Source organism: Charadrius vociferus, unplaced genomic scaffold (genome assembly GCF_000708025.1).
Source record: "Charadrius vociferus isolate BGI_N301 unplaced genomic scaffold, ASM70802v2 scaffold180, whole genome shotgun sequence".
Lineage (NCBI taxonomy): Eukaryota > Metazoa > Chordata > Aves > Charadriiformes > Charadriidae > Charadrius > Charadrius vociferus.
In genome coordinates this window covers 919,711-939,366 of record NW_009646412.1, presented here as the reverse complement: position 1 = coordinate 939,366, position 19,656 = coordinate 919,711, and the positions used below count along the sequence as shown (strand labels likewise).

General features: G+C 39.2%; 2 protein-coding genes across 3 annotated transcripts in view; one reads left to right on the top strand and one right to left on the bottom strand.

Moving 5' to 3' along the window:
• KDELC1 (KDEL (Lys-Asp-Glu-Leu) containing 1) overlaps window positions 1-11,378 on the top strand; it is an 11,779-nt gene extending 401 nt beyond the window's left edge. Inside the window, exons 2-11 of the mRNA XM_009880591.1 lie at window positions 8-120; window positions 2,157-2,362; window positions 2,779-2,984; window positions 3,724-3,801; window positions 7,790-7,962; window positions 9,009-9,246; window positions 9,836-10,045; window positions 10,408-10,497; window positions 11,040-11,144; window positions 11,361-11,378. Of these exons, the coding sequence (XP_009878893.1) occupies window positions 8-120; window positions 2,157-2,362; window positions 2,779-2,984; window positions 3,724-3,801; window positions 7,790-7,962; window positions 9,009-9,246; window positions 9,836-10,045; window positions 10,408-10,497; window positions 11,040-11,144; window positions 11,361-11,378 (1,437 nt within the window). The remainder of the gene's footprint in view (window positions 1-7; window positions 121-2,156; window positions 2,363-2,778; window positions 2,985-3,723; window positions 3,802-7,789; window positions 7,963-9,008; window positions 9,247-9,835; window positions 10,046-10,407; window positions 10,498-11,039; window positions 11,145-11,360) is intronic.
• A 2,206-nt stretch (window positions 11,379-13,584) lies between these two features.
• TEX30 (testis expressed 30) lies at window positions 13,585-19,234 on the bottom strand. 2 transcript variants are annotated; one of them, XM_009880499.1, is made up of 5 exons: window positions 19,167-19,234; window positions 18,120-18,292; window positions 16,849-16,900; window positions 15,106-15,311; window positions 13,585-13,900 (listed from the first exon to the last, which is right to left on the bottom strand). In XM_009880499.1, the coding sequence occupies exons 2-5, from the start codon at window positions 18,240-18,242 to the stop codon at window positions 13,727-13,729; spliced, it is 555 nt and encodes a 184-aa protein (XP_009878801.1). In that variant the 5' UTR covers window positions 18,243-18,292; window positions 19,167-19,234; the 3' UTR covers window positions 13,585-13,726. The 2 variants fall into 2 exon arrangements, with proteins under 2 accessions (XP_009878801.1, XP_009878809.1); XM_009880507.1 differs by lacking the exon at window positions 19,167-19,234 and having other exon boundaries at window positions 18,120-18,346.
• Between the last annotated feature and the right edge of the window lie 422 nt (window positions 19,235-19,656).

The following is a 19,656-nucleotide window of genomic DNA, read 5'->3' as shown; positions in this document are numbered from 1 at the left end:
GGGCGAGGGCGGCCGGCTGAGCCCCGAACGCAGCGCGGTATGGGGGCCCGGGCTGCGGGCGGAGGCTGCCCTCCCGGCCCGCTATTTTTACGTGCAGGCCGTGGACGCCGAAGGGCAGAGGTAAGCGCGGCGGCATCACCACCCCCGGGTATCACCACCCACCCACGGGTGCGTGGGTGTGCAACATCCCCCACCTCGGGCAGCCGCTTAAATATTTGCAGGCCCTGAGTCCAAATCGTAATTGCTGGATTTCTTGTGAGGGGGTGAAGCGTCCTGCTCCCTGCCTTGAATGGCAGCAGTGCCAGCACGGCTGCGTGCCCCATCCTCGGCAGGGCTGACCTTGCAGGCCCGTAACCCGGCTGAACCACTTTCACCTCTTAGGTATAATATGCTGGGGATTTTCTTGCAGAAAGGGAAACTACGGGTGCTGAAGGCTTCCTGTGTGACTTTTTCTGTGTATCACTTAGAAAAAGCTGATTAATCTTTTTAGGAGTATCGAATAACTGCACAAAGCAATGAGAAAAGACAATGAAAACATTCAACAGCAAAACATGTGTATTGGTCCAGCCAACGACTTATGATTTATTCTTCTTTGTCAAAACCTTAACAATAACTAATATATTTGATTTATTGTATACCTGCTCAGGTGTCTTGCTTGTTTCCACTGTTAGGAACATCAGTATTTCTCCTAAATGCACGGGCACAAGATCAGTAGAGGCATTTAGGAAGTACTATATAGACCATGAAGTAAAATTCACAGGAGTGAAATAGGTAAACTTAGATTTCAGAGGACACTCATGACTTTGCATTGTCTACAGGAAAGAAACCCTGACCCTACAAGCTGGATAGGAGCTCAGAGTGCTCCATCCAGGTTGTGCAGATTAGATGCACCACGGAACGCACAAGTTGAAGCTGCCCATTCAATTTATCTTGCACAGTAATTATTTCATGTATTTAGTTGAACTGGCAGCTCTCTGTCTGAACAAGTTTCAGGAAAGGTGACCAGACTGCTGCGCTGTAATCTGTTAGTCCAGCCACTCCCACCCCCTCTCTCTTTATCCCAAGCTGTTGGGACTGTGTTTAAAAGTGACAGAAAGTTGGCAGACGCAGCATTTTGACTGTGCCAACATTGTTAATACATCTATGTGTGATAACTTCATGATTTTTGATATTATTTTATTTGATTTTATGGAGATTTTTCTGTGATTGGTGTATGGTGAATTTTACCACAATGTCATAACTACACATTGAATTACACAATCGCACTGTAATGTTTTTTTTCCCCTATCAAGCCACTGGCATTTGTACTATCCTTTTTTTTCCCCTGTATGAGCTACCATAATGATTAAGAAGTCTAACTTTGTTGTTCACTTCCTTAAATAATACTTGGAAAATAAAGTCAGCAGGTAAAATTTTGCTTCTGTATGTAAAATAACAGACTTATTAAGCTGCTAAAGTGAAGCTGTTCTGGTATTTTTTATATAGAATCATAGAATGGTTTGGGTTGGAAGACACTTTTAAAGATCATCTAGTCCAACCTCCCTGCCACGGACAGGGACATCTTTCAATAGATCGAGTTGTTCAAAGCCCCATCCAGCCTAACCCTGAACACTTCCAGGGATGGGGCATCCTCAGCTTCTCTGAGCAACCTGTTCCAGTGTCTCACCACCCTTGTTGTAAAGAATTTCTTCCTTATATCCAATCTAAATCTACCTTATTTCAGTCTAAACCGTTGACTTTTGTCCTGCCCCTACAGGACAGGACACCAAGATCCACTTTTTACCTTCCCATCATTTTACACTTGAGCTACTACTAATCAAGAGCTATGCTGGATTTTTAAAGGTGCTCTTTTCCTATATAGTCAAAGAACATATTTCTAACACTGTTCAACATGTATGGCACCAAGTCATTTTGGAGGTGTGCTCATGAGCATCTGAGTGGAACCTTCTTGATACCCAATGCTTTTAACAGCATGAGGTGTTTTAGGTAGACTAACAAAATTATCTGTGGAAAAAATCATGCCTTGCTTGTGAACATCAGGATGTGCTCATAGAGACCTCACTGGAAATCAATCAACTTGAAAAGGAATGGATCAGAATAAGAAACATGTTGTGTGATTCCTTTTTTATTGAGCTCCCCACTTATTCTCTTGGTAGGTTCACTTCATCACCGGGTGAAAATGCATTCCAGGTGAAGATCACTGCTCCTGATGAACAGTTCACTCGGGTTGGTGTGCAAGTATTAGACAGGAAAGATGGCTCCTTCCTTGTGAGATACAGGATGTATGCAAGCTACAAAAATCTGAAGATAGAAGTCAAAACTGGAGAGAAACATGTCGCAAAGTCTCCATACATTTTAAAGGGTAAGAAGCAGCACTCCATGCAGATTTCCTGTCATGGTTTTTTCTCACAAACTGTGTCCCAGAATGCGTTCCAGGATTACCGTAGGATTCTGTGGGACCTCAGTAGTTCTTAGGACTAGCAAATCCCATTGGAATTATGGATTCATTATAGATGTCCTGCGCATACTATTCAAAGTAGTAAAAAGAAAGAAATGCTGTGAAGCTGTTGCCTAGCAAATACATGTAGAGGGCTCACACAGAAGTTTATGTCACTAGGCATGACTCCATTAGAGTAAAAAATGATTTCAAACATGTCCATTTAGAGTTGCTGAAGGTTTGCCTCTAAGCAACCAATGCTCAATGCCTGCTCTTTTCTGATCTCAACAGCTCAATAGTATGACTTACTAAAAATAAAATAATAATTGTGTTCCTGATAGGACCTATTTACCATGAAAACTGTGACTGCCCTCAGGAGGAGAGCAGTGCATGGCTGGAAGAGATGAACTGCCCTCAAATCATTCCACAGATTCAAAGAGATCTAGCAAATTTTCCCACTGTTGATCCAGATAAGATTGCAAAAGAAATTCCACAGAGGTTTGGACAAAGACAGAGTTTGTGTCATTACACCATCAAAGATAATGAGGTACGGAATGGGTTGATCTGAACTCCATACGGGCATTTGATGGCAAGGCATTTGCTTGCCTCTTCCCAGTTGAAAGGCTTCTTGCCTTTAAGAAACTTCCATTGCTTGCTTCTCTGTCCTTGAACACTTTGCAGTTTGTATATGAGCTCAGTAGTGTCTGTCCTGCTTTGTAAAGGGCTTTTTGTACACGTTACAACTGAAGCACAGTGAAGGCAAGTTACTTTCCAAGCAATCAATATGAGTACTGCGCACAGACCCAAGTCTCCTAAATGCTAATTCAGTTTCCTGTTCTCTGAGTAATATTGTTGTGGAGTGTCACGATCATCTAATTTGACATGCATCAATAAATTATGTTGCGCATAATTCTGCAGTAAAGAAGTACCACTTGGCTCCACTAAGGATCAGAGCTACAACTCTTTTTAACAAAACTGTACTGACTTCAGTAGAGTTTCATATGGAAATGAGAACAATGGAACACAACGGAAACCGGCATCCAGTTTCTGTTTCCATGAGACAAACCTAAAACATCTGCAAAAGCTTGTCTTTTTTTTTTTGGTCACCTTTCTGTGATGAGTTTGAGACATGAGATTTCTAAAGCTTCCCAGCTGATCCATAAATCTATACAGCTGCACAATCTGTCTGACTAGTTACTTACTAAGTGATAAAAAGAGCTCTAAATTGTGCCGGCCGTTCTCTGAAATGAAAACACTAGACCAGTAAAACCTGTGTTTATTTTCAGGTTTATATAAAGACGTATGGGGAACATGTTGGCTTCAGAATTTTCATGGATGCCATACTGCTTTCTTTGACAAGAAAAGTGAGTACATCTGTACAGTCATTTATTCTATATGTCCTAATTTATAGAAGCCTGGGCTTAACAAATATACTTCAGCATATTTGTTGCTATTTCTGAAAAAAACCCTTAATTTTCTTTGATTAATAATGGAAAGGTTAGATGGATTTTCCTTGTTTGAAGTTGGCATGTTCTAGAATGCTGTCTGCTCAGTGTATGGAGTATCACAAACATAAAATGAATAGCAAGCATTTATAGGGGAGTTCAGTGTATGGAGTATCACAAACATAAATTGAATAGCAAGTGTTTTTAGGGGAGTTTGATTGATAGATTTGGACAGTGTGGGTTTTTTTTTCCCTATAGACTAAATAAATCATCTTGTAGCATCTAATAGAAAATTCTGTCTCTGCTAGTACTTTTTACAGGACGACTGAAAAAATAGGAAAATTATATTGTTCTCCATTAAATTCCGTATGTTGAAAACAAGACAGGAAGGGTTGAGAAAGAGCACCAAAAGCCCAGCAGGTGGCATATGTACAAGCAAGACCGTGCAGACTCTTCCACAGGGAAACTCTGAAAAAAAAAAAAAAAGACATTATGTACATAGTGGCAGAATATAGCAGGGCGGAAGTTTCAGCACACACAATGTCTGATTATTACATAAGGAGTGTAGTAAGAGAAATACGAAGATATCCAAGTTAATATCCATTTTTGACTGAAAAAGATAAAGCGCTTTGTCTTTTAAAAAGGAAAGAAAGAAGAGAGAGGGTCTACTGAAGTATGGAGTTATTTACCAAAAAAAAATCCTTAAAAATCTGATAAAAAATGAATACATTATTTATAAGTAGCTGAAAGATATGGTAATTGGTATGAAGAAACATGGCTTTATCAGAAAAATAAGTCATAACTATATAATTTATAGCAAGATAATAGACTTCCTGTATGGATGTCAAGTATCTTAATTTTAGTTAGGCTTTTGAGGGTAAGTCTCACAAGTTTCTCACAAACAAGTTAGGAAGACTTTGCCTGGAAGAAACTACTGTAACCTGCTTGGAAAGCCTTAGTTAAATAATAGTTGACAATGTTTCCAGAGAGGGGAAAGGTGTAACAAATGTATTCTTCGGTGATTTGTCCTAGGTTCAGTTCCCATTTAATAACTTGACAGAATGATGGACTTAGAGAATATGCTTATTGAATTTTCAGATAACAAAAATGAAATAGCCTGCAAGCACCTCACAGTACAGCATCATAATTAAAATTTTTCTTAACAAATAAGAGAAATTGTATGGAAAATGGATAAAATAAAGTGACAAGGGCAGGATACTGTACAAAGGCTGGACCAGCCATATAGTTATGACACCTGTTTAAAACAAGGAGTGAATGGTTATTTTCTGCAGAAACGTGTGAAGGTTACAGTACCGCAAATGTAACGACTCAACAGCAGCATGCTGTTGCGAAAAGCTAAACACGCACATTAACAGAACAAACACATGAAAGAAATGTAAAGTAACCTTTCCACTATACTCAGGATTACTAATGGGTCGGTTATGCTACTGGGTCTGCATGGGTGTCATGCTTCAAGGAAGATTGTTCAATTACTGACATTGCACAGGAAAGTGGTGAGAATGACTAGACATACAAATGAAGGTCATTCAAGTGGGGATTGTTTCACCTAACAGTGTCTAAGGGAAGACATGAATGGAGCCTTTAATTATCTAAAAGGTTGCTCCATGAAAGATGGAAGTAAACTGTTCTCAGTGTCAGTAGTGTTGGATGAGAAATAACATAATTAAATTGCATCAAAGGCTAAATGTTGGAAAAGGTTTGCTAACTCCAAAGACAGAAACTGTTTACAGATCTAGAAAACGCAATTTGTTTCATCCCCATTAAATACTGCAAGAATTTCTATTAAGACAGTGTCACTGAAAGATCTATTGGGTTGGAGAAGATTATTTAACCTGTTGAATGATTCTGCCATCGAGGATGTCGATAAAATGTAATTTGTAGCTTTTCTATGTCCATTATAACCAAATAATCTTCTCCAACCCAATAGATCTTTAACCTGTTGAATGATTCTGCCATTGAGGATGTCGATAAAATGTAATTTGTAACTTTTCTATGTCCATTATAACCAGTAGGTGGCACTGTACTAATAAAGTTTAGTGCTGAAGATTAGTACATGTAGCCAAACCCCCTTTGAAATGAAGGTACACAGTAAAACTTTTTCTGTCATATACTGAAGACAAAAAGTACTGCTTTGGGTCTCTCTGTCTTTAGAATTTCGGGATGTCTCTGCCAAAGGCTTTCCCGCATCATCAAGTTAGAGAAGACTTTAGCAAATTATTAATTTCTGTCTCTGTCCATAAAGATAAATTAAATTAGAAACTTAATGAAACCTATTTGGGCCTCAGAAGAATCCTGAAATGTTAGCTTGTGACCACCCATTCTGATCTGAAGAATAAAGAGATTTGAGAGGAGAAATGCTGTGACATATATATATGATGGGGGATCAGCAATATGTCTAAGTTCTATTTTTATGTGTGTATGTATATTTTCATTTGAGAATTATTAACATTCATAATTGTTCTTTTTTCAGAGAAGACATTTTCTTATGTAGATATTAAGATAGTTCATGATAACACTTGAAAAAAGTGTCCTAATCATGCATATACAATCATGATCTCTAAATTATCTGTTAGTAGTCAGGACCGAGATCCTGGAGTTATTCCAATGCTTTTCCAAAAATGCCAGTATAATAATCAGATGTTCATAATAGTCAAATACCCATTAAGACTTACTAAGGAGGGAGACAAAAACAAAAGAAAAAAGGATTATGTGACAGTATAAAACCTGTAACATGCCTATCTTGTGAAGATGGTGCAGTTCTCGTTTCACTTTCTCAAAAAGAACTACACAGCAAGAAGACCGTTCGGGCACGCAAAGACAAGCTAATTTGTATGATTCTTTTGTTGTGAAAGAGGCAACTAAGGTGGGTGTAGTGGAGATTTATATTTAAAAAAAAATCAATGTCATGAGGAGGGTGAACTAAGAACAGACACAGCATCAGTTCTGCACTGACATTATACATGCCTTCGGGGCATGTAAAACTCAACCATATGTTGCCTTCCGCCTTCTGCTCTTGAAATTGAAGTCTCCCACCATTTTCAGTTTCTCCTCACAAGGCAGCTGGTCCATCCCTATCATAGTAGCTGCCTTTCATTGTAACTTCTCTTACTTCACTTTGCAAATACTAGAACCACGCATAATGCTTAAGATGAGGGTGCATCGAAGTTTCATATAGCAGCAAAATTATGCCCTATGTCTTGCTGTTATAACATTTCCTGGCATCAACAGTATTTTGCTTGGTTTTTTGGCTGTGACAGTGATTTCAGATATGGTTCCATACTAGCAACAATTTAAAAAATAAAAAAAAAAAGTGAGGATGTTATGCTTAATAATTAACCCCGGTACTGACTAAATGTGGTCTTCCCATCATGGCTGTTCATTTCTGTTACTTCTCTTCTGTTGGATTTAGTCATCATGCAGACACAGGGCAAATCAGTTCACTGATGTGACAGAAAACTAATTTACCACCCAACAGCAATTTTCCATACAGACAACAAGGTGGTTTAACTTACCTTGGAACTATATGATTGCTTACTGGATCCCAGTGCTAGCCTGGTACAAAGATTGCATGACTGACCATGTAATGCATAACAAGAAACCGTCCTCTAAACTGGGGTGGTCCTAGCCCTTAAAAAAAAGAGAGTGCATTTATATGACTTTGTGCAAATCTTTTGTAAAATAATAATAATATCTTGTAGGCTTTACTCTGTGGTCTCAGTACTTCTAACATGTTTCTAAATTTTAACGATTTATTACAGGTACATTAAGTATATTAGAGACCTGGCTATTTTTTCTCTTAGTGAAGTTGTTTTCAAAATGCAGGATGCCAGCAGAAGAATACTGCTTTGTATTAAAATGCACTTGTGCCTACTTTGCTTCTGTTTAGGTGAAAATGCCAGATGTAGAATTTTTTGTTAATTTGGGGGACTGGCCTCTGGAGAAAAAGAAGCCCCCACAGAACCTGCACCCCATCTTCTCATGGTGTGGGTCCAGCGAGTCAAAAGACATTGTCATGCCAACATATGACTTAACAGACTCAGTTTTGGAGACTATGGGACGGTAAGAAGCTGCTTAAAATTTTCACAAAGTTCACAGTGAATTATATTCCAAAAAGATATTTATATTAACAGTATATTAACTGGTTTACTCTTTATTTGTTCATTGAGGCATTGGCACCCGAGAGGTAGGCAGTAACTGTGTAATCAATATCTTACCATTAATCAAGTTATGTATTATATAACATAAATAACATACACTAAAATACTTCACTGTTTCATTTCAAAAATCAAAATCAATGTAAAGATGGAGAAGTCACTGAAAATAGCACTTAGAGGGAATGTTTCGAGGGTAGGTATTTTGTTTGCTTTGTTTCCCCCCCCATGAATATGTTGATAACTGGCCAGGCCTCTTTTTTCCTGATTTTCCTAGAATCTTTTTTGTGTACCTTTTAAAGCCAAACGTAGCCAGAATTCTCAACCTAGGACCTACCATCTCCCACTTTGATTACTGATGGTAACTGACCTTAGTAAACGCTCTGTCATTGTCTTGAAACACTACAAAGCCAGTTTCTAAGAGATCTTTGTTATCCACTGAGTCTGTTTATCATTTCACTGCATGCAGTTGAGGTCCCTTGTCTTTATTATCAAGACTTTTCCTAAATTTGCTCTCCCCTGTCCCCCCCAGTTTACATGTTTTTATTTAGCAAAGGAAGTCAAATATGTTGTATTAAGCTAGCTACCTAAAAACCTTGCTTTGGACTATCGGGACTGCCTCATCACCATTATCAGCTACTGTATTACCCTGTATCATCACCTTCATCCGTCATAACCACATTTAGCCACTTTTTTCCATGACAACTGACAGGTACTCTTTCCACACACCATGTTGTCGTTGAACGGATGCTGTCTGGCCACAGGCCTGTGAGCTGACATTCCTGATCTATTTTTATCGCTGCAAAAATACCGAAACAATACATATATGAGTGTGCTCATGACTTACCTTCATCCTTGGTATTTGCTTATTTGTACTGTAAACTCTTTTTAAGTAATTGTACTTAAAGAAATTTCCTGTAGGCTTCACTATTAAATCCCTTCTTTCTCCTCCAGAGTCAGTCTGGATATGATGTCAGTTCAAGCAAATACTGGCCCATCATGGGAAGACAAGAATACCACAGCATTCTGGAGAGGACGTGACAGCCGCAAAGAGAGGCTTGAACTTGTAAAACTGAGCAGAAAATACCCAGAGATCATAGATGCTGCTTTCACAAACTTCTTTTTTTTCAAACACGATGAAAGTCTCTATGGCCCCATTGTTAAGCATATTTCATTTTTTGATTTTTTTAAGGTAAGCCACTAACCCATTTTTCATAGAACTAGGTTCTTCAGTGTTTCCCGTTATCAAATAACTTTGTATATATTATTGATAATAAAGTGATTTTTAGTTTTTCAGCACAACACCAGTAGCAAGCATGAATAGGTATCCCTTCCAGTGGGATTAACTGCTATGTAGCTCTAGCGCTGCAGATAACAATGTTTTATTTACATCTAAAGGTTCTGTAGAACCTTGTGTAATCTGTATAACTCCAAGTTCCTTTTTATTTCTTTTTCCTGATTCAGCGATCAGGTCTACTAACATAACTAACATAGTGGGAAAATCAGTGGATGAAGTGGCACATCTACCCTTACATCCGAGGATGAGCGTCTAAGAATTTCCGGAGAACTTAATTGATGAAGAGGGCATCTCTCTGTACCCTGCACTGTGATGAATTCCAAACTAAATAATAAAAGCTACTTAAACATTGATGCTTGCCTAACCAATCCTACATTTCTCAATATCGACAAGTCAGTAATACCAGTGCCCTCAGAATAATATAACTTAACCAAGCTACTTGGACCTTCTGTTTGTTAATAACCTGTGGTCATTTTCTTTCCAGTATAAATATCAAATTAATATTGATGGCACAGTGGCAGCATACAGATTGCCTTATCTACTAGCAGGAAACAGTGTGGTGCTAAAGCAAGACTCCATCTATTATGAGCATTTTTATAACGAGCTGCAGCCATGGAAACATTATATTCCATTTAAAAGTGACCTGAGTGATCTACTAGAAAAACTGCAGTGGGCCAAAGAGCACGATGAAGAGGTAAATATACATTTAGAAGTACTCGGCAGTATTTCTAGACTAAATAGAGCAAAAAGTGCATTTCTTTAAAACAAACAAAAAAATCTATTGGAAGGATTTAAAAGTTATTGTCATCAACTCTACAAATAAGAAAACACTTTTTAAAAAATACATAATACTGCCCTTAATCTGAAATTAAGTTGAACTTTGGAAAAATTAAGAGTATTTTCATTAGAATGCCTTACTTTTAAGAATCCTTAAATAAAAATAAGTAAGTTACCCTGAACTGTCAACGCTATACTTAACTCCAGAATCAATGCTGGCATCCTGAAATAACTACTATTTTTTGAGAATTGAAAAAACCCTTTTATTTTCTTTGACAGGCAAAAAATATTGCAAAATCTGGACAAGAATTTGCAAGAAACAATCTCATGGGAGATCACATTTTTTGTTACTATTTCAAACTTTTCCAGGTTAGTATATTTTTAATGGCTACTACCACAAAAGTAGAAATCCCACAGAAAAAAATCAGGGCAACGGAGCTGCTGGAAATAGGCCAGACTGGTACTTGAAGCCACAAAGCAAACAGCAGCGATTAAGAACTTCAGCTGGTTTACAAACATTGCGTGCAGTTATTTCCTATGAAACCCCTTAAGACTATGCTGGCGCGTTGAGAGAAGCAATCGGATCCCATAAATCTTGATCTAATCTGCAAGAATATGTTGCCCACAATGATCAATGAATTCTACATCAGACACACACCCTGTGAACCACAGCTGAAAATATCTGTGCATTAGCACCAAGATATCGAAACTCCAGTGAGGCACCCGAAGGGGCTCCTGTCAGCAGTTAAGTATCATCTGCTTACCCTGCCTGGGACACAGCCTGGAATAACAGATTGTGTAGCCCCAGAGTTTTTACAGAATTACTCAGCTGAGTTGGTGCAGTGTTTACAACCAGGTGTACAATCTAACAAGTTTATGAATTAACGATACCTTCCTTTTTTTAAAACTAGGAATATGCCAGCTTGCAAGTGAGCGAGCCAAAAATCAGAGATGGGATGGAGAAAGTGCCGCAGCCTGATGATGACCTTTTTCCATGTACTTGCCACAGAAAAAAGGTACAGTGCATACAGCATTAAATGTGAAGTGTTGGATGTCTTCAGTTCTTACTCAACTAAATTGGAACAGCCATTGCTCAATACCCCACAGTATCAGTTACCAGACCATTAACACCTGTCCAACTTAGAAACATTTCTTCATATATTTGCAGGACTAGACAGTTAAAAACTGAATTTCCAATTAACTGAAAAATGTTTCTTCTTTCTTGACTGCAGGCCAAAGATGAACTCTGATAGAAAAAAAACACCAAACTTTTTTTAATATCTACCTACATTCAGACTGTCTTCTTAAGGCAAGAAGAAAGCTTGGATTAAAATGCCAATGGATAATGTCAGTGGATATTATGAAGTTTACTGTGTCATGATCTACATGTGGAAGAAAAAGCAAGCACCCCCTATTTCCTTTTTATCATGCAGTGGTTGCAGAGCCTTGTTCAAAAACATTTTTATAATTCTTTTTTTTTAAATAAAAAACATGTTTGTATCAGTCGTGTTGCTGTCCTGAGATACCTTGGAAACACAGATACTTTTTATTCGTGTTTGTGCTTATTATACTGAGATGTGTTCTGTAAAAAAGGGCAGATAAGAATTGTAAAGCTACCCCCCCAACACCATGTATTTATCGAAAGCCATCTTTTTCAGACTATAACTTTGTTCCTTCTGAGAGAATCAGTATTCTCAAAGACAACAATGTGAGTTTTATAATATATCTTTTTAACCTGAAGGGAAAACACAGTGCTATTGGACACTTTATTAGATTTAAGTTCCATACGATTCTCATAGATGCTTTGTCTGTGAAACTCAGTCTCTTTGGCAATATGTAAAAGAATTAAGTAGCATTGAACAGTAACTACTGAAACTAAACCAATCAGTGTTCCAACAGTCTAGTCTGTTTTTATAATACCTGCTTTCCACTGATAGTAAGTAATTCGACTGTTACTTTTGAGCTTATCGACATAATCTGAAAGTGATCCGTAGGTGGATTTAAAGTCAAGTCTACACTCATCAGATTCTAAAGTTAGCACGTTTCCAGTCCAAAGTGAGGATTTATTTGCTCTGTAACGCAACCAGTCAATTTAAAAACCACATGGTTGTTTTTTTAGCAAACATGTAGATGTTTGCTATCTTTATTGAACAACATTACTGCTGGGAGATCAGCATTCTTGAGGCATCTTGTGAGAAACAACAGGAGAATACTGTATCTGACTTTTAAAAAGCTATCTGGTCTAAGCACCAGACCAAAACATCACACAAATCCTCTCAACTCGCTGGGTCTGACTCAAAGGCCACTTAAGCAGCTCTGCACTGTCACACACAACAGTTCCTCCCAAGAACAACCTCCAGGCTAAAGCTGTTTGCTCACGTTCAGCTGGTCGCACCACCGCAGCAAGCTCCAAGCCATAAAGATGCAGAATGACCAGAGCAGGTTTTAGGGAACTGGTGGCAGTGGAGATGAGACCACCACCTCCAGAGACAATGCCAAGATGCTTTTCTCAGGACCAACCAGCCATTTCATCTCAGGGGACATCAGGTCTCAGGGGTCATCATTCAGCTGATACTTGCTGATGACTTGGCTGGAAGCAATTAATAGATTGCTATAACCTTTGGTTATACCAACAGGTGACTCATAGCCCATAATGGGGATGGCTGCAGCTGCAAGCACACAAGAAGTATTTCATCCACTTGGTTGAAGACCTGAGTTCCTTCTGCTAATGGGTAATGAGCTCCAGACCCCAACCTCCCTCTTCTGAGCCCTCCTAACAGAAGCCCTTTGCAACATGTCCCAACTGCTTCCTCCTCCAGGAGTCCCTCCACCAGTATAAACATCATTTGTCTTTTATCGGTTTTCATTTAAGAGCCTTCCACGCCCATGTTTTCAAAGGGTCTCTGCGACAAGTCCTTTATGCAAGGAAAGTTGCTGGAGGGTGACTTTTCAAAACCGACCCATGTTCTTTGCTCCCCATGCAGCACCATGCCGGCACTACCCTCCTCCTCCCCACCCTGGCCGAGAATCTGGCTCCTCAGGGGAGTGACATCATAAATGATGACAGATTCCTCTCCCTACATCACTGGTTTTGAAGCACACTGGAGTGCCAGAATGCAGCACCAAGGTAGTACAATCTGTGCTGGCCAGCCTCCGCGGATGAGATCCAGAATTCCACAAATTACCACAGAATTCTACAAATTTCAAACTAGTACAGCATCAGTAATATACTCAGAAATGAAACGCATCTAAAGATTTGCTGTCAAAATAGATTCTCTCCAATATATTACTTCAAATACCAGTCAAAAGCATTCCCGTGTTAATGCAGAGCACTGAGTGTTCTATACAGTTATTTGCATAGAAACACAGAAAACAGTGCTGCCATGGTATTAAATATTTGGTAAATTTTCTGTCCTTCCTTTAAAAAATTCTTTATTGTTTTGCATAACATTTTTGATTCACAGAAAAATGTTTTACTTGCATTTATACTCAGACCTCTGAAAATAACTGTTTTAAAAAATGTCTCTTGGAAATAACAAACTCTGCATTTGCTGCATTTAGGAACAACTAAATGAAGATGCTGCTTAAACACTGCAAATCATTTGTGCTCCAGTTCAACGTTCTCTCTAAGCCAAGAAAAAACTTGTGCATTTATTTCTTCCATGACATCGTCTATCATTCGTCCTTTGACTGCCATCCCATGGTTTGCTTTATCAATCCAATGGATTTTTTTAGGGGCTTTCATTTTGCTTGCCACACCTTCTAGCAATTGCTGTGGAGAAAACAAGAATGAAAAAGTCAGAGAATCAGCTGCTACAAAGTGCGCAACTCGTAGATGTCTCTTGCTTTGCTTGTGCAACACATAACAGGCAGCTCTTAAAAATGAAATGGATCTGCGTGCACATTAAAAACACCTTGATGGAAAAGTCGTGATCACACTGCGTTCAGCAATGGAATTTCCTCAAAGGTTAGCCCTCACTTAAAACACAAAATAATAGAAAATTAAAACTTAAAAAACTGCAAAGGTCACAGCCCTGTGCAGGCTCCTTCCCCACAAAGGGGGAAGGACAAAAGAATCCACTTTCACAGCCAGAGGGTAGCACTAGCAATAAAATGGCAAAACTTCTTACGTCAGAGTTGTCTACAGTGGCAGAGCAGCCATATAATTCCCTAGAGACTGGCTTTGACTCTGTTCAGCTTTCTCAGCAAACAGATCTAAGAACCAGCTCAGAAAGTCTTAAAGATTTCCCTGTAAAGAGGGCACTCCAGGGATCTGCTGGTTGCTAGCCTGACTTCTTTTGGTGACGACTCCTCACGGAAGCATTATGACTCCTTAGAAACTGTCTAAGCATAGAAAATGCCAATTGCACGCAGTCCCAAATTCAAGCTCAACAGTTCAAGAACAACAGATATCTAACTACTTTGCAAGAAAACAAGGCAGGAAACCACTATAGTCCCACCTCTGCACACCCGTTCTTCATCTCCACAAAAATAGCACTTTCTACCAAAGAAGTCCGATTTGAGGGTAGAACTGCTTTGCTAGAAGAATTTGTCATGAAAGCGCAATGAATGTGAAATTGGTCATACAGCACAGTGTTTACGTTTTGTCACCTGACATGGTTAAAACCAAATAGCAAATAACTTGGTTCTTCCATAGGCCTCTTTTAATTTGTACAATCATATCAAAAACTACAAAACATTTAAATTAGTAGTATTTTAGTGGCCCAAAGATGAGTTTGCTGAAGTGGATGATCAAGCAAGATCCAGAAGATTTAAGCAGCAAAATGAAGCACCCCCAGGCTTCTTCATGTCCAGTGAAGTTTCCGACCCAAGGCTTCCGTTTAGAAGATAAATATATGTATTTAGAGAAGGCTGTTAATCAAAGCCACAGCTGTGTGTATCAGTACAGATGTCACTCAGACTCATTCCTGTTCCTCCATACTACCCCTTCACAGCCGGATTTACAAGGGTACTCACTTTTTCACACATCTCATCTGCTGATCCTGAGACAAACAGCACTGGACACCTGATAAACAATAAATCTTCATCCCGGAGCTTGGACTGGAGTTTTGGTCGATGCAATGGGTAAGATAAGCATACTAGACCTTGAATGAAGTCATCATCATCCTCTTGGCTAAGATGACGTATCACAGAGGCAGCAGCTCGTGAGCCCATGGATCGGCCTTTCTCCCATGTTAAAATAAAGGAAAAAAAGTGTATCTGCTGTCACCTCATCCACATTCTGTTCGAGTAAACAACTCCTGAAAACAATCCAGCTGAGTGTATTACAGCGTACCAGAAGTACAAGATGCTAGGGATGCTTTTATCCATCTATTCCGTGAAAAATATTAATCCTAATTTCAACATTTTCTGCTAAAATATTTGGCTGCTCTTATTATATTTTCACATCCCCATTTAAGAAAACAGGGGAGGGGGGGAAGGGAAAAAAAGAAAAACGGAGAAGGATCCTTTGCAATACTGGAAGGAACAGCCGCCCATCCTGGGGGCAAAAGGAAAAGAGGGTGAGGTCCTATGCTCCAAACCCTTGAAATTCCATGTAGAATGCTATTACCTTGTATCATTTTTTTCATGCAACTTTAATCTGCTCAAATTAAAATGAAAGTTTTAAGCACCTTACTCTCAAAACAAATCCAGCAAGTGTTTATGCACACCTCAACCTTCAGCCTAAAAGTAGAAGGGAGAAAAAAAAAATAATAAAGTGTGAACTGATAGCATGAGGTCAGTCAGTAAGAGCAAGGGGATATCAAAATATCTCCTCAAAGAAGAGGCATATGAGCTGACAATGCTCTATAATTGAGTGTTAGAAGTGGCTGATTCCAGTGGGATTAACTTGCATCAGCGCAGATTTGGTTTCACTTAGTCAGAGAACCTTCAGGGTTTCCTGTATCAAGTTATTCTTAATCACACCCATCTACTTCCCTTTTTCACATAATATAACCGATTTTATATTTGTCACTAGGTTTTATCTACCAAAACCTGCTTTGGCAAAACGGTTTTCTATTTACCAGTGAGTGGAATTCTTCAAGACCCACCATTAAAAAGTGCACGTGGATTATCAGAGAACTCATGCCCTGTCATTTAGAAGCAACAAGGAAGTTTTCTCCCAAAGCACCTGGAAAACATGGTCTATTGCTCTTCCCATCCTCCTTCTGGAGTGAGATCTGTGGCATCACGAGGAGGGGGAGTAGGTCTAGACAGCTGTGCTCCCTCCCAAAAGAACGTGGTGAAAGTGGCAGGCTGGATGTTCCCCTTTGTGACCCGAGAAGCAGAGCTGCTCACGCCAGTTGTGAGAGAGCCGAGCTGCACACCCACCCCGCGCAGCCACCAGCAATAGGGCTGGTGGCATTCCGACACTGAATGCAGATCTGTAATTGGGCTTGGCACCTATGTTCCCATGGCAGTCAGTGGACCGCTAATCAATTAACAAGACTACAGAGCATTCAGCTCTTTGTAAAGGAGGTTCTCCCAGCAGACAGCTGAATTGCTCTCCTTAGGCAATGCTGACTAGGGGGAGTTTATTCAGCTTGTTCCCACGTTAGACAGCAAGCTTTTAATGCCCACCTCAAACTGAAACCTGTCATCCACATCTGTTCCTTTACTTCTTACCAAAGTGGGACAGACTTAAAAAACGGACTAATTACAGACTGCTATCATCAGAGGCAGTATAAGAGAGAAAATTATAGGCAATAAAAACAATACCTGCAAGGAAGACACCTGAAAGTTTATAATCATCGGAAAGCTTTAAGTATTCCTAAAGAAATAAGATAAAGAGAAACATTACAAGTCAGAATTAAGGCAGCTGAGAGGTGGGGATTTTTTTTGTTTGTAGCTACTAAACAAAATGGGACAGTCTTTCAGCACTGCTGATTAAACAGATACAAGTTGCTATCTTGTTTTTTCACACAAATGATTTAATAACATTTTGCAGTAACAACATAATAAACAAACAATTTCATATTAGTTCTCCTCTCTCTATCTCTAAGATTTCCGATGCCCTGTCAAATTACCAAAACATAAATGGATACTCTCTCTCAACTTAGTTCTAATAACAGACCACATGCACACTCTTAGCCCACCAAAAAGTAAAACAAGTTAGCAAAAATGCCCTTCACTGAGGCTGAGGTCACGTATTTCCAACGAAAAGTTTAAGACACAATCAGTTTTGTCGGTGGCTTTTAGCAACCTGGTCTAGTGGAAGGTGTCCCTGCCTATAGCAGGGGGGTTGGAACTAGATTATCTTTAAGGTCCCTTCCAACCTGAACCATTCTATGACTCTATGATTTTATGTCTGACAGAGAAGATAAAATTCAGCAACAAATTTTTCAGTTTTTAGGAAATAACTAATCAGATGCTATCTTAGCAGAGGCCTTTAAATTAACTTTACACAGCAGCATATTAATATAAACTCACTAACAACATAATGCTTCTTCAAAAAAGAATGGAGAACAGATGACCAATAAAGCTAGCAAAGTCTGATCTCAAATTAATGTGCATATAATCAGAATGACATCATACAAATGAATTCCTTAAGAACTGGATTTAAGTTCCTTGATAAAAATGTCTGATGCTCAATGAAAAGCGCTCAAGCCACCTTCCCATGCCCCAGTAGTTAATCAGGTGAAAATTTCCACTCTTTCTTACACACTCCAGAGCGGGAAGATACTTTAAGTGGAAAAAGGTTGCTCATTTTAATAAAATCCAGCTATATAAGAACATCTTAAATAACATAGCAGCAGCAGAAAGAGATAAAACACACACATATAACAGTTTAAACTACTTGCTGCAGCTGTTCCAGCTACTGCCCACATAAAAATCGCCCCTGCTGTTTGTGTTCACAGAGAGCGCTCCATTTAGCTAACCATTACTTCTAATTTTTCACTGTTGCTTGACTAATCTCTGGTCATAATTTAAGAAACTCAGAAGATGACACCCATAGATCTAAGCTTTGGCGTAATTTGGTCGCTTCTTACCACAACTGCTTTGAAGGCCTTAGTCCTATAAGCAATGTTAAGGCCTTTACAAGTAAACCGCAGGCACAGAACTCCACGGGATGCAAGATAGGCTGCCAAAGATACCAAGTGAGGGAAATTCATATCTCCTCCAGCTCCATGGGTAAGAATCACTCCATATGTTGATTTCTTCTCTGGGACAGAAAAGATACCATCAAGATACTTGTTTCCAAAAGGTATTTTCACTTTAACCTAGAAATGAAACAAAAAACAATGTAATTCAAAATAAAAAGAAAAGCAAGCATGTTCCCAGCCTACACATTATAAAGAACAATTGGACAATTAAGAAAGAAACCAAAATTGCAAGTTGACTTTTATTTCTTCTGTTTAAGAGTACTAAATGAGTAACTCTACCTCTGGCTCAAAGATTTTCCATGCAGAAATGGGCAAGTCACCTTATCACTCCACACCTTATTTTCTACATTAGAAAATGCAGCATCCGATGCTTCAAAGCACAAATTGAAATGCTTCTTACCTTCTCTAATATCTATATGTAGCTATTTTAAAGCTAACTGCCATAACTGACTGGAATATTAAGTCTTCCATAATAAGAAAAATTAACACTTATAGAAGACTTAAAAATAAATAGGAAATGTACTTTTCTATAACTAGATTCCTGCAGTGGAAAAAGTATTTTTATCTCACAGACAGTATTGAATAGAAGAATTAAGGAAGCCTCTAAACGTTTATTACAACCAAATTACTTTGGGTCTATAGAGCCATATGGAGTACATAGGATTAAGAGAACTCCATGCTGGAAGCAACTGCTTAATGCTGTAGCTGTAAGTTCCATGTATAAGCTTGATTGCATAGGGAGAAGACCAAAACAGAGTATTATGAAAAAATGGGTTTGAATAGTTTTAGATACACAACTGTAAGGTAAGAAAAAAAAAAACAACAAAACACAGGATTTACTTTTTTCATTGTGTCCAATAACAAATATTGGCAGATGTCACAAGATACATATTCCATTTATTTGTATGACTGATATCCTAAGATAAGCATGACCCTCAATCTCTATCTAGCAGCCTAAACCACAGAAACACTAAGGCATACAGACACAGCCCAGGAAGCATTTCCAAATCCCACAGTGGTAACCACTCAGTGGAGTGGCAGCCTGCATATAGTAAAAGACTGAACTTTCCCCAAGGACAGGAGAGAGACAGCACAGGTTCAGCCAAAGCCAGCGTCAGGCTGGCGGAGGGCCTTCAGTGGTGACAGTCATCTGAAGGAGCTGAATGAGACACAAAACCAGCTGATGTTGAGCTCAACTAAAGGGGACTGCACAGCACGTGTCCCCACAGGCGCTGCCGATTCTGAAAGCAAAAAGGAGAACACCCCGGGGCTGGGATGAAACACTATTTCGTGCCACCGCTGCCTCCCCAAGTCCCTCCTTGGCAGCGGTCCTGCAGAGGCACTGCGCGGGGAAGAAGGCGGCTGTCAGCGGCCTCACGGAGCTGAGAGCTTTACAGCCTCTGCCCAGCTGGAATTAGGGGGG

Bases quoted from the DNA above. Each gene is read 5' to 3' on its own strand.
- TEX30 (XM_009880499.1), bottom strand. From the start codon at position 18,242: ATGAATTTCCCTCACTTGGTATCTTTGGCAGCCTATCTTGCATCCCGT. The intron at 16,901-18,119 runs GTAAGAAGCGAC...TTATTTCTTTAG, and splicing joins AGGCCTTCAAAGCAGTTGTG to GAATACTTAAAGCTTTCCGA. The intron at 13,901-15,105 runs GTGAGTACCCTT...TTTTCTCCACAG, and splicing joins CAGATGAGATGTGTGAAAAA to CAATTGCTAGAAGGTGTGGC.